Source organism: Mus caroli, unplaced genomic scaffold (assembly GCF_978045245.1).
Source record: "Mus caroli unplaced genomic scaffold, Mus_caroli_1 scaffold_14, whole genome shotgun sequence".
In the NCBI taxonomy this organism is placed as follows: Eukaryota; Metazoa; Chordata; class Mammalia; order Rodentia; family Muridae; genus Mus; species Mus caroli.
In genome coordinates this window covers 98,392,926-98,404,999 of record NW_028227269.1, presented here as the reverse complement: position 1 = coordinate 98,404,999, position 12,074 = coordinate 98,392,926, and the positions used below count along the sequence as shown (strand labels likewise).

General features: G+C 50.0%; 1 protein-coding gene across 6 annotated transcripts in view; it reads left to right on the top strand.

Annotated features, from left to right (window-relative positions):
* Positions 1–12,074, top strand: part of Ttc7b (tetratricopeptide repeat domain 7B) — a 215,107-nt gene that overhangs the window by 185,887 nt on the left and 17,146 nt on the right. For all 6 annotated transcript variants that reach the window (XM_021179207.2, XM_029484578.2, XM_029484576.2 and 3 more), the window contains one exon: positions 3,810–4,012. In XM_021179207.2, coding sequence (XP_021034866.1) covers positions 3,810–4,012 — 203 coding nt within the window. The remainder of the gene's footprint in view (positions 1–3,809; positions 4,013–12,074) is intronic.

The window sequence follows — 12,074 nt, the reverse complement described above, 5'->3', positions numbered from 1 at the left end:
CTTGGCCTCCCATAGAGAAGGACAGGAGAAGGGCACCCCTGCCTTGTAGCAGGGGAACCCCTCTAAAAAACTGAACGTGGCACAGTCTTCCAGGACAGAAACCAGGAGAGCACGGTGGCACACCTCAGCACAGACCCACTGCATCTGAGTGAGCCCTTCTCTCCCAGACACAGCCGGCCTCCCTGTGTTCATTGGAAAGTCAGACAGCTCCCGGAATTCAGCACCCAACCAGTCCCCTTCCAAGCCAGGCAGCTTCTGGGTACCCACATTGGGATGGCGGCGGCTAAAAGTGCCTTTGCGGTAGGTGGTTAATTCCTGCTTGTTACTTACTAATAATTATAGCTTTCACTTTGGCACCTCGCACAGCCGAAACCAGCAGCTATTCTTAGATGTGCAAGATCAGATTTTCTGATTTCTGCTGGGAATTTGAAGCTGTGATACTGTCACAATTTCCTTAGCCTTGACCCCTTCCCCTCCTCAGCTTCTCTCAGCCACCATGAGGTTCATCGGCAGAATCTAGAGGCAACTGTGGTTGGCCATCATGAGGAAATAAAGACAGTTGCTAGACACGTGGTATATGGGCCAATACACAGGGGTGTACTGGACACAGAGTCCTGGGAATCAACCCTGCCCTTCATCACCAGCCTCTTCATCTGTGGGGTCTGAGTTAATACTCTTTACCGTTGGTATAGCTGGCACTTACCAAGCACAAGGTGTGGTTCAGACACTGTGCCAATAGCTCTGTGACTTGCTTAGTCCCCGTCCTAACTGAGGTAGAGCTGCCAGGTCACTCATCTCAGGCTGCAAGACTCATGTGCCACCGGGAGGCCTAACTTCAGAACCAGCCGTGCAGCCCACAGCTCTGCCTTCCGTCGTTCTCTGTGATGTTGTCGAGTGTCTGGTTGTGTGCCAGTCTCCGCAGCACAGTGGTCATGGAGACAGATACTCAGTCCCTGCCTTCCTAGGGTCTGCAGATGCAGAAGCCTGGGACTTCCATGTGCCAAGTACTGGGAACAAACAGTGCAGCTCCTGTAACCCTTGGGGACAAAAAGTCTTGCCAAAGCAAGAAGCAGGAAGCAATCGAAGTTTGGTCAGCACTGGAGAGGAACAATGGAAGAGGTGCAGTACCACCCAGCACAGCACAGCTTGAAAGAGTCCTGCAGGCAGCAGAAGCTCTGAGAGGGGAAAGACAAAGCAGTTCTAGGACCCAAGGGGAGGCAGTAAGTCCTGTGGCCAGGGTCAGGTCATCCACGTTAGGCTGGTTCAGGCAGCCATGTTAGAATCTTTGAACTCAATCCTAGAGTCCCCAAGAAGCTATTCAAGTGGGAAAGGTCTGAATGGGACTTTGAAAGCTCTCTCCAATTAAGTGTGGGATGACAGAAGGCAGCAAAAGGTGGGGGCCTCAGAAGAGAGCTGAGAGTGTGTGTTTGCTGTTTATCTCACTGTTGAGATAAAAGCAAATCCATGCCTGTCTGGACTGCAAAGTCGGTTCAGAACCAGCCTAAGGAGTTAGTGAGCCCCCAAATCAAACATAAGATAAGGACTGGGGGTGCAGCTCCATGATAGAGTATGTATAGCTCTGATTGCTAGCACACACACATGTAGTTCCATGATAGAGTATGTACAGCTCTGATTGCCACCACACACATAATTCTGGCTCCTAGCTCTTGCAGGTAGGACACAGGCAAGTTAGTTCTCATCCCACTGAGCAAAATAAGGAAATTCACACTAGATCACATAGTGAGCTGCTCAGTATGCAACAAACACTAATCACTAGGGGGATCTGAGTGTATGTCTGTATGAGAGAGGGATATGTCTATGTGTGCTATATGCATGTGTGCGTTGGTGTTTGGAAACCAGAGGGTTCTGGGTGGCTTTTCTGTGGCTGTCAATTCTGTTTTCTTGAGACGGAGTCTTATTGAACCTGGAATCTGCCATTTTGGGTTATGCTGGCAAGCTAGCAAGCCCCAATGGTCTTCTTGTCTCTTATCACATCACAGAGCTGGGGTTATGGACACCTGGCTTTTTAGATAGGTCAGAGGATCTGAACTGGGTTCCCCATGCTTATACAGCAAGGTTACCTACTGAACCATCGCCCCAGGCCCAGGAAAAAACTCTTCTGCTGAAGGCTGTGTGACATAAAGACAAGTTATCCAATGGATCTGCAGGGAAGGAGTTGCTAGGGGCCCAGACAAGATCAGTCCACTAAGGAGGGGTGGACTAAAACCATCCACCAGGGATGCAGGCAGAGTGAGTGACAGCAACTGTAGGCAGAGAGTGCACCATCCCTGCAAGAAAAGTCCCAGTGGATCAGTCGGCACAGGGGACCTGGGGAGGTGGATAGGATAAGAAGCCTGGGTGTGAAAAATGGCTGGCAAAGATGCTAATGACAATTCAGATAACCCATTAAAGACCAGCCAGCACCTAAACACAAGAATTGTGTGTAAGTAGATGGGGAGCGGGGAGGGCTCAGCCCAGCATAGAGCACCAAGAACATAGCTTGGCAGTGTGGTGGCAGTGCTCTGCCTGGCAGGCCTTTGGCTCCTCCCATTAATGAGTCAAGGACTCTAAGACTCCACCCAAGAAAATTCCTGAGTCAGAACCACTGGGTCATGGCCTAGAAGGACTGAGGTGTCTCACTCTCCCACTGAGCCACTGGGAAGGAATGACTCTTGACAGACTGGCACAACCAGGCACAGATCCAGAGACAAGGAGAAGCTGTGTGGCTAAGACCCTGGCAAAGACATTTGGCTAAGCCATCAATGAGAGCAGGCATAAGTGTGCTCAGCTTAGGGACTATAAGGCCCATCATTGGGTCTGTCCCAGAAATGTTCAGAGAAAACCAATACTACAACAGAATCCCCACCTCTTCTCACTGCCAACCCTCACAGACAGAGCAAAGCAACTGGAGAAATGGAGGCTGGGGAGGATGGGGCCTGCCTGGGCCCTGAAGGCTTGGAAGTGTGACAGGAAACCACTCCAGTGCTTGCCTCTTCTTAAATTTTGTATGAAAGGGAATGCTCCAGGGAACACAGCAGGCATGTTCTCAACACTTGTGTACCCCAAACCCCCTGTGTGCATCCTGCCCTGTATGGTGTCTCTCCAGGAGGTCTGGGGTAAAAGGAAAGGGTGAGAGGGGTCTATGTGCCTGTTGGCTTGTCCCAAGTGATAGAGACTAGCCAGTGCTGTGCTCTCTCACCCAACCCTCCTGCCACATACAGGTGACTTGAAAGATAGATCTGCCAGCAGCTAAACCAAGTTCAGTTCTCAGAATGTTCTAGCAGACTGCTCCTTGGAGTTTCATAACGGATACCCCTTCTGGATGTGCTAAGCCCCCAGAAAGCCCCTTTGGCATCCTTTAGCCTCTGAAGAGCAAGCTCCAGAGGGCAGAGCCCTTTTCAGTGCTTGGCTGTGTGCCTCTGGTCCACTTGTCCCCCAGCTCATTTCAACCCTTTGTGATGAGCAGAGCTAAGGGTAGCGTCTGTCCCCATGCTGAAGGGCTTTAAGTAGACCCTGGGACGACTGTCCTCAGAGATTGGGGCAAAGCCCAGGCAGCCCTCACTGCTTTCAGGTTGGTAGTGACATATGTCTGCCCTTCAAGGACCAAAGCACAAATGACCTGTGCACAAGTGGTCACAAAAGACTGCTGGCCTATGGCCATGTCCAGGGTAGTAGGGGACAGCTGGTTCTGAGCTGTGCCAAACTCCCATAGGGGAATATAAAAGTCCCGAAGCTGAGTACCAACCGCTCACAGGGTCTCTGAGGGCAGTGATCCAGGACAGCATCTGTTTTCTGCTCTGCTCCCACAGCTGAGGTCTACATTGGCATTGGAAAGCCTGCGGAAGCTACAGCCTGTACCCAAGAAGCTGCCAACCTCTTCCCAATGTCCCACAATGTCCTCTACATGCGGGGCCAGGTTGCTGAGCTTCGAGGACACTTTGATGAGGCCCGGCGGTGGTACGAAGAAGCCTTATCCATCAGCCCTACTCATGTGAAGAGCATGCAGCGACTGGTGAGTCTGAGGCCCAGCCAGGGTTCCCATTTCTTGGATTGCAACTCTCCTCGGACACAGCAGGTAGCCTACGACCCTCATACCCACTGGTTCCCAGGGCAAAGTACAGTTAGCCTGTCGAAACATAATATGGCACAAAGCCAACAGGCAGATCCTGTGACACCCTGGGAGGTGACAGTGCATAGCCAACTGTCTTACCTAAGGTACTATTAGGTGCAAAGGGTCAATTAAGTGAGCAATCAGTATCACCCTGTGGTTGGTCACCATCATTGTCATCTGGACATCTGCAGTGCTTACAGTAACCACCTTAAGGGAGTATCCATACCACATACTCCTGAGGGAGCCAGAGACTCGAGTTCGCCTCCAAGGTACTGTCCAGTAGGCTGCACCCCATTATAGGAAGGGAGGAGTGCCCCCATGTTGCCCAGAAGGGAGGTGTTTGGCCAGTTTCCACCCCATGTATACCTGAGGCAATTTCAGAGATACATGTGTCCTTCCCTGGGTGCCCAAGTGAGAAAAGAGCACATCTCCCTGCTGCTCCACGTCTGGGGACAGCCATCTCTGAGAGGTCTTAGAGTAGGCCACTTGCCAGCTTGGTATCATTCCAGAAGGTTGTGGCTAGCAGGGATGTGCACGGACGCCCTCCACAACAGGGCATTTCTGTCCATGTCTCCAGCCTGTGAGACTCGGAGCTGAACATGAAGGCCTGTCTTCGGAGTCGGTGGCAAGCCACAGGACTTCCTCTGCGCCAGGGCACCAGGTTCAGGTTCTGAGGCAGTTTGGTTCTTAGCAGAGGGTCTCTCTTGTCTAACAGCCCATGGGAAAGGGATTGCCTTGTCTCTCACATCTGTGGCCCTCAGGAGCTCATGCCTCATCAGACAAAGGTGTGTGAGATGGGGTCAGGGGAACTAGACACAGAATCCTGGGACAGACATCAGGTCCCAGTTGAGCCTCGCACGGTCTTTAGCTCCAAGAAGAACCCAGAATCTCTCTGTACCTCCATGCTCTTTTTGCAAGAAGTCCTTCTGTTAGACTGGCTGTATGTTTAGGACTAAGAGGACATGGTTCTGTAACTAATGGTAAAATGTGCTCAGAAGGACCCCATAGCCCTTACCGCCTCCCCGTTTCTCATTGGTGCTGTACAGTGCAGAGGACTGAGCTGTGACAGGGGACTGAGCTGTCACTGGGTTAGGTCTGAATTTGAACCTGTTTGTTGTTTAACCTCCAGGACCCATGGCATTTCTGTGACTGGGTGGCTACTTACTCACGTGGGCTGCGTGAGAACTAAACAAAATGGCTGAGTACAAAGCCTCGTGAGTCCCTAGTACCTAGCAGATGTTCACTAAACAGAAAACCAGAGGCAGTCATCTTCAGTTTCAAAGATAGACCAAGCCTGGTAATACTGACAGTCACTCACCTTTTTCACTTCCTTCTATGAGAACTCGACAGCTTTATAAATACTTTTACATATTATCTAAACATCACTCTGTTTGATTAAAGATATTACATGGCTTTTAATTTTTGTCTCACTATTGAAAGAGAGAAGTTTTAAGAGCTTTTCAGTCTCCCAGCCTTTGCTAGAACACTGCAGAAGAATTAAATCAACACAAAGTGCTTGGTCCTTATTAAAAAGAAGTGCGCTTCTACCTCAGGGCCAATGGTGAATTATTCAGAGAAGTGTTTCTTGTTCATCCCCAAGGGAAACACTTGAGACAAAAGATCAATAGGAAAGTCACCTCAGGAGAGGTTTTGGGTTTCCCCCTTAGCTCTTCAAGCTCCTGGCAAATGCTTTCCTTTCTGAGGAACCAGCCAGTTGGCCAACACAGGGGAAGAGAGCCAGGCAGGGCCTCTGAGCCTCCCCAGGCCTGATGACACTAGCCACCTTGGTGGTCTTGCAGTGGGGACATACTAATCTCAGACCCTGAGATCTCAGACCCGGTGTACCCTGGTGTCTTCATCAGAATGGAGGCAGGCTTGGGGCAGCCTGCTTACAGATTTGGGGCAGTTCAGCTTCTCTTGCTCAGCAGCTCTCTCCAGTACCTGTGGTCAGGAACTCCCAAAGAGCTTGCAAGACTCCTTCCAGTGATCCTGTACATGACGTTCACTGCCGGTGTTTTTTCCCCTAACCTCAGCTAGCCACAGCTGAGGCTAGCCCATCCACAGCCAAGGGCAAAATTCCTCCTTCTGGGATGCTGGGTCCTCTAGTACCTACAGAGAATCCCGGGGATCCACAGGTCTTTAGCCTTGAAATATCAAGAGACCTTGCCCCAGCTACTTAAAGCAGAGCAGGGTTTTAGTGTCTGAGAGACCAAGAAGGTGGCTTACAGTTTATTGCATGGCTACAGGTTCTGGACAGGCCTGGGCTAGAATCTCATTGCCTTTGGAGCTTTGGGGCAAGATGGTCCTCTCCTTGTGCCTCAGTTTCTTCATCCATACAACAACTGAGAATGTTAGCACCAGCTGCTCTTAGAGGCTAATTACACGATGGCTCACAGGAGTCTACACACCTCACAGGAACCAGGCTAGTCTGTGAGTCTCTGAACTCAGAGAGCAGCCGGGCAGTGGTGGCGCATGCCTTTAATCCCAGCACTTGGGAGGCAGAGACGGATTTCTGAGTTCAAGGCCAACCTGGTCTACAGAGTGAGTTCCAGGACAGCCAGGGCTACACAGAGAAACCCTGTCTCGAAAAAAAAAAAGAAAAGAAAAAAGAGTGCTGATAGGACCCTGATATAGCAGTCTCTAGTGAGACTACGCCGGGGCCTAGCAAACACATAAGTGGATGCTCACAGTCAGCTATTGGACGGATCACAGGGCCCCCAATGGAGGAGCTAGAGAAAATACCCAAGGAGCTAAAGGGATCTGCAACCCTATAGGTGGAACAACATTATGAACTAACCAGTACCCTGGAGCTCTTGACTCTAGCTGCATATGTATCAAAAGATGGCCTAGTCAGCCATCACTGGAAAGAGAGGCCCATTGGTAATGCAAACTTTATATGCCCCTGTACAGGGGAACGCCAGGGCCAAAAGGTGGGAGTGGGTGGGTAGGGGGTGAGGGGGAGGGTATGGGGGACTTTTGGGATAGCATTGGAAATGTAAATGAGGAAAATACCTAATTTTTTAAAAATGGGGAAAAAAAAAAGAAAAGAAAAAAGAAAAAAGCAGACAGCAGACATGCAGGGAGGAGATGGGCAGCCAGGTCTATGCAGGCAGCAAAAGACAAAAACAGTGATGAGCACTGAGTTTCCCAGTACCTACAAGAGAGCAAGAGCCACCTCGGGAGGCTAGGCCACAGCACACTGTGCCACACCAGGGCCCATAAAGGTCAGGAGTACCAGTTGGAAGAACATGGAGCAGAACTACCATAAAACCAAGAAGGTCCCAGGATAAGGAGGCCCGTGAGGTACACCATGGGGCACAGAAAACCTGAGGACAGAAGATTTGTCCACAGCAGCCCCAGTGCTCAGAATGGAACGGAGAAGTTGCCAGGAGTTGTCTGGCAGGCAGAAAGCCATGTTGTCTGTCACAGGTGAACATTGGCAGCTGACAGAGGGCACAGTGAGCTGCAGGACACATGCAGGGGACCTGGGCTGACACTAAGAATAGAGCCTCCCTACCTTCTAGAGAAGTCAGCAGCACTTGCTGCATTGATGAATGCGAGTGGAAAGTCAGACTGGAGAGATCAATGGAAATGAAACCCAAGGGAAATGGGTAATCTCTAACAGTTACAGCCATCACATATGGTGAGAAGGTAGAAAAAACAAAGGTGCTGCCCAGTAGTAATTAGTTAGCCCAGACCAGGGGTCAGGGGCTGGGTGTGGACAGTTATTAAGCAAGCAATAAGTTTATGAGACAAGGAATTGAAAGCTGTGGAGGTATTCTCAAAGTGATCAGACTTTTACCAAGAAAACCCAAAGGAATATTTTCTAATGTTAGTTTGCATAAGTGTATAAATTTGCATTTATTTGCTATGTTAAAAGTCTAGCTCACCATGCCTGCAATGCATTAATGAAACATGGGCAGGCTTTTCCCAAAGCGGCCATTCTGTATTTTGAATGGAGAGAAAGGAGAGGAAGGTACACAGTGGTGGCTAGGGGTGGCCTCGGGGAGAAGATTGTCTGCTGGAGCCAGACTGTGCAGGCCAAGGACAGGCATGGAGACGGTACAGCCAAGGACACAGTTACCAGGACAGGAACAAGTTCTACAAACAGGGACGTCTGGCTGCCCTCTGATCACATCAGCCTGGGCCTTTGAGAGCAATGTGTAAGGTGGACAGGTAAGAAAGGAATAGGGGCTTTCTGAAGCAAAGGTGGAAGGGAGCCAGAAAGCCTTTGAGAAGGGAAAACAGTAAGACCAGAAGGGAAGGTGTTGCTGGGCAACAAGCAGGGACCATGAGGGTCACCAGGAGGCTTGGGCCTGCTTCCGCAGTGCTTGACAGGGTGAGAAAACGCTAGGAAACAGGAGCAGACATGGGGCTCATTCAAGGTCTGTTGAGTGGACAACATGGGGGGCAAAGACATAGGAGAGGATGGGAAGCTGGCGGGGAGGGGCTGCAGTGCACAGTGAACCACAGCAGGGGCCAGCTAACACTGATGCAGGAAATGTGGGTTTTAAGAAACATGAAACCTTTCTCTCCCATCCCAGATTAGCATAACAGTGCTAGAGTCCTAGACTAACCAACAGCCACCAGAACAACTTGGGACCAGTGGCTTCTAGGTCCTTGTCTCTGGAACTCAGTGACATTCACAGAAAACAGGAGAGTGAGCTTGACAAGGAGTTTCATTGTAGTTGGGAATGTAAGAGAAAGAGGCAGAGCTTCCATCATACAGCAGGAATGAGTCCTAGAAAATGGGGTACCATAGAGATGCTTAGTCTAAGGGTCTTTTGGAAGAAACTGGACTGAGGCATGGGTCCACCGGTAAGAAGTCCGCTGCCTCTCAGTTTCAGCCACATCTTCACTTATAGTTTCCAGGCAAGGGTGCTCATTTAGGTCGTGTGAAAGGGAAGAAAGATGGCCAAAAAACCTGATCAGGAACCCAAGTCCCCTCTGGCCAAGACAGAAAGAAATAAGACCACTTCCGGCTTCTGACCAGGACAGCTGGAACTGTCTACTTTTGGGGTCTCTGCCCTAGGATAGCTTAATCAACACTGCTCCCACCATTCACCTCCAGCACAAAAAGCAAGCAGAGAGAATCAGTGTATGCCCCAGAGGAATGAGCAGTTCTCCAAGACAAGGCTAGACAAGGCAGAGACCAGCTGAGGACAGCAAACCAAAAGCATAAAGAGATCTACCCATGAACGTTGATGCTTCAAGACATGCCAGGGACAGGAAAAGGATGGGAGCCATTGTCATTCAGTGATAGCTCAGAGAGGACAGTGAGATTAGGAAGGTGCAAGGCTTCAGAGTTCCCTAGAGGAAGATAAGGTAACAGTATGTGAGGGGTGAGGGATGGGAGGGAGCCTGCCACCTGCAGCTGCTTGCAGGAGGTCACTGCTCAGTGCAGAGCACAGTCCGGGGGTTCTCTTGGGGAGGAGGGATACACAGGCTGTCTGTGAGGGCTTTCCTGGGCCTCTTGTTCTCTGAAGCATAGGCTCTGGGCTGGCCACAGGTGCATAAACTCAAAAGGGAGGGCATTAATGGCAGGAAGAGCCTATGGTGCTAGGAATGCCCCTTGCTGCCCTGTGTGGATGGCAGGCTTTACAAAACGAGGTTTGCTGGCACCTGGCACCTGCACTACGCCTCCATGTTCAGTTCTTCGAACAACTCTTAAGGTGTCCCATCAAAACAAAGCTGTCCACACACTGTTCTGCCATAATGGCCTCTCTTCTGAAGTTTCAAATGGAGACCTGATGTGAGCGCTGTCTTTAAACTGTCTTCAAGCTTTCAAGCCTGTTTACTGTGACAAAACTTCCTCCTGTAGGGCGTGGTGGCTGTGAGGCAGGGAACAAGGGAAACCTCTCTTAATAAGGAAGCTGACATTGGCTTCATGAAACTTGGTGGGTTTTGTCTCCCATCCTTGGAGGTGTCTGTCTGTCCCCTGAGATAGAGGCAGTTGTGGTGTCTTATGATTTATCATCAGAAGTCTTGTCTCCCAGCGTCTTCCTGTTGGGCAGAGAGAGACTAGGGCTGTAGGGCCTGGCAGCCTCTGCTCCTGCATTGGTCTGACTGACACTAACAGTCCAAGATTACCTTCTGACCTCCCGCTTCTCTTGGGAGAAGCCTCTGCTAAGGCACAGGAGCTCCTGGAATAGAACTCGAAGGCCCTCCTCCCTTCAGAAGCCTCTCTTTCATCCAGTGTCAGCTTTCTTCCCATGCACAGAAAGAATGACTGACACAGCAAAACCCGCCCCGCAGTCTGCTACTAAGGCTCTTTCATCTAGTAATTGTCTTGTGTTCTTGTAGAACTATAAAACTGCTTTGAAAACTAGAGAGAGCAACTTCTCTGAAGGCCTGTGAGCTGTTTAGATGCCTCCCCAGCCGTCTGTCTGTCTGTGTACTTGCTGAGTCCCTAATAAGCCTGCAGTTGTCTCTGCCTACTCTCTCTACTCAACATGGCTGGGCTTAAGTGCCTGGTCAGAGAGGGGAACACGCTCCCTTCTAGCTGATGGGTCACCGCTGCAGTGTGTTCTATCTCCACTCTTTCTAGTGGTCCATGTAGCACTTTAGCCTCATTGACAATTTAAGGCCTTTCAGCTAGTACTTAGCCCTACCTACATCTCACTTTTTCACTACAGTATAATTTGAAAGGTTGTATGTCATACCCATTGTTACACTATTTAGTGAAATAGAGAATTTCTTGATACTGGAGAGCAAAGCGGTTCTAGGTGACCTGCCCTGGTCACACTGTAAGTTAGCACAAATCAGGGCAAGCCTGAGCTGTTGTCAGCATGAGGAGTCGGAGCCTCAGTGGCGGGTGCGTTAGAACGGCTGCCAGGTCCCAGCTCTGTTGCCTTCTTTGTTGCTTTGTTACTTGAGGGTTTTGTTTGGTTTGCTTTGGTTCAGTTCTGTTTGGGGTTGGGTTGGGTTGGGTTTTTGTTGTTGTTGGTTTTTTTTTTTTTTTTTTGACTAAATGTTTTTAGGATTGAACCTAGGACCTGGAGTGTGGTATGCAAATGCTGAGCAACTGAAGGGTCCATCACTTGTAAACTTCCACTTTCTCACGGTAGACGGAGTAGGTGCAGGACCCACGTGTGTCACTGTATAGGTTCGATATAGGATGAGCTGTCATCACTGTCATTGCTAGGTGTAGATTTCCTCTGTGATTTCCATGAGTCCACAGCTGTGAATAGAACACGTCCTCTTGAGGAAAACATCCATGGCTCCTGTCCAGGGCCTCGGGGCCCTGGGGTTGCTCTGTGAATGGGCTCCCCTGATGGGGGCTTCACGGTCTGGTTTGGAGCATGTGGCAACTCTAGAAACAGCCAGTGCAAGATGCAGTGAATATCCGAGGGCACGATTGGTGCAGGGACAGAGCAGCAAGTGTCACAAGTGATAACAGTTGTGTCTCCAAGATTCTTAAATTCTTTTTTTTAAATTACTTATGTTTAGTTCATAACCATTTTGGGGGTGTTGGGCATCTGTGTTCTCCTTTAAGCAAATGGGATGCCCCCTGGGCATAGAGAACCTGCTTGTTATCACTTGGCTCCTGTCCAGCATAGCCCAGCTGTCCCTACCCTAACCCTATAGTTGAAGCATCCCTCGGGGCAGGGACTTCCTCCAGAGGCAGTTTCCTTTTGTTGGAGCCCTCCAACCCAGCAACACTTGTCTCTACACTGGCCAGGAAGAAGTGGCATCTGGTGACCTGGCTCTCCCTAGGGACTGTAGTCACAGACCCAAAAAGCAACCTAGGGCAGGACAGGCTCCCAAGAGCAAACTGTGTGGTGCCCTGTAGCATTAGGTCTTTCTTCACCTCAGCTGTGTGGTGCCCTGTAGCATTAGGTCTTTCTTCACCTCAGCTGGAGGGAAATACCAGAGCTCTGCTTACTTCTGATTTTGCTCTGAAGTCTTAGGTGATTGGCAGCCAATTCAGTCTCAGTACCTAAATGTTTCCAAATCTGATATA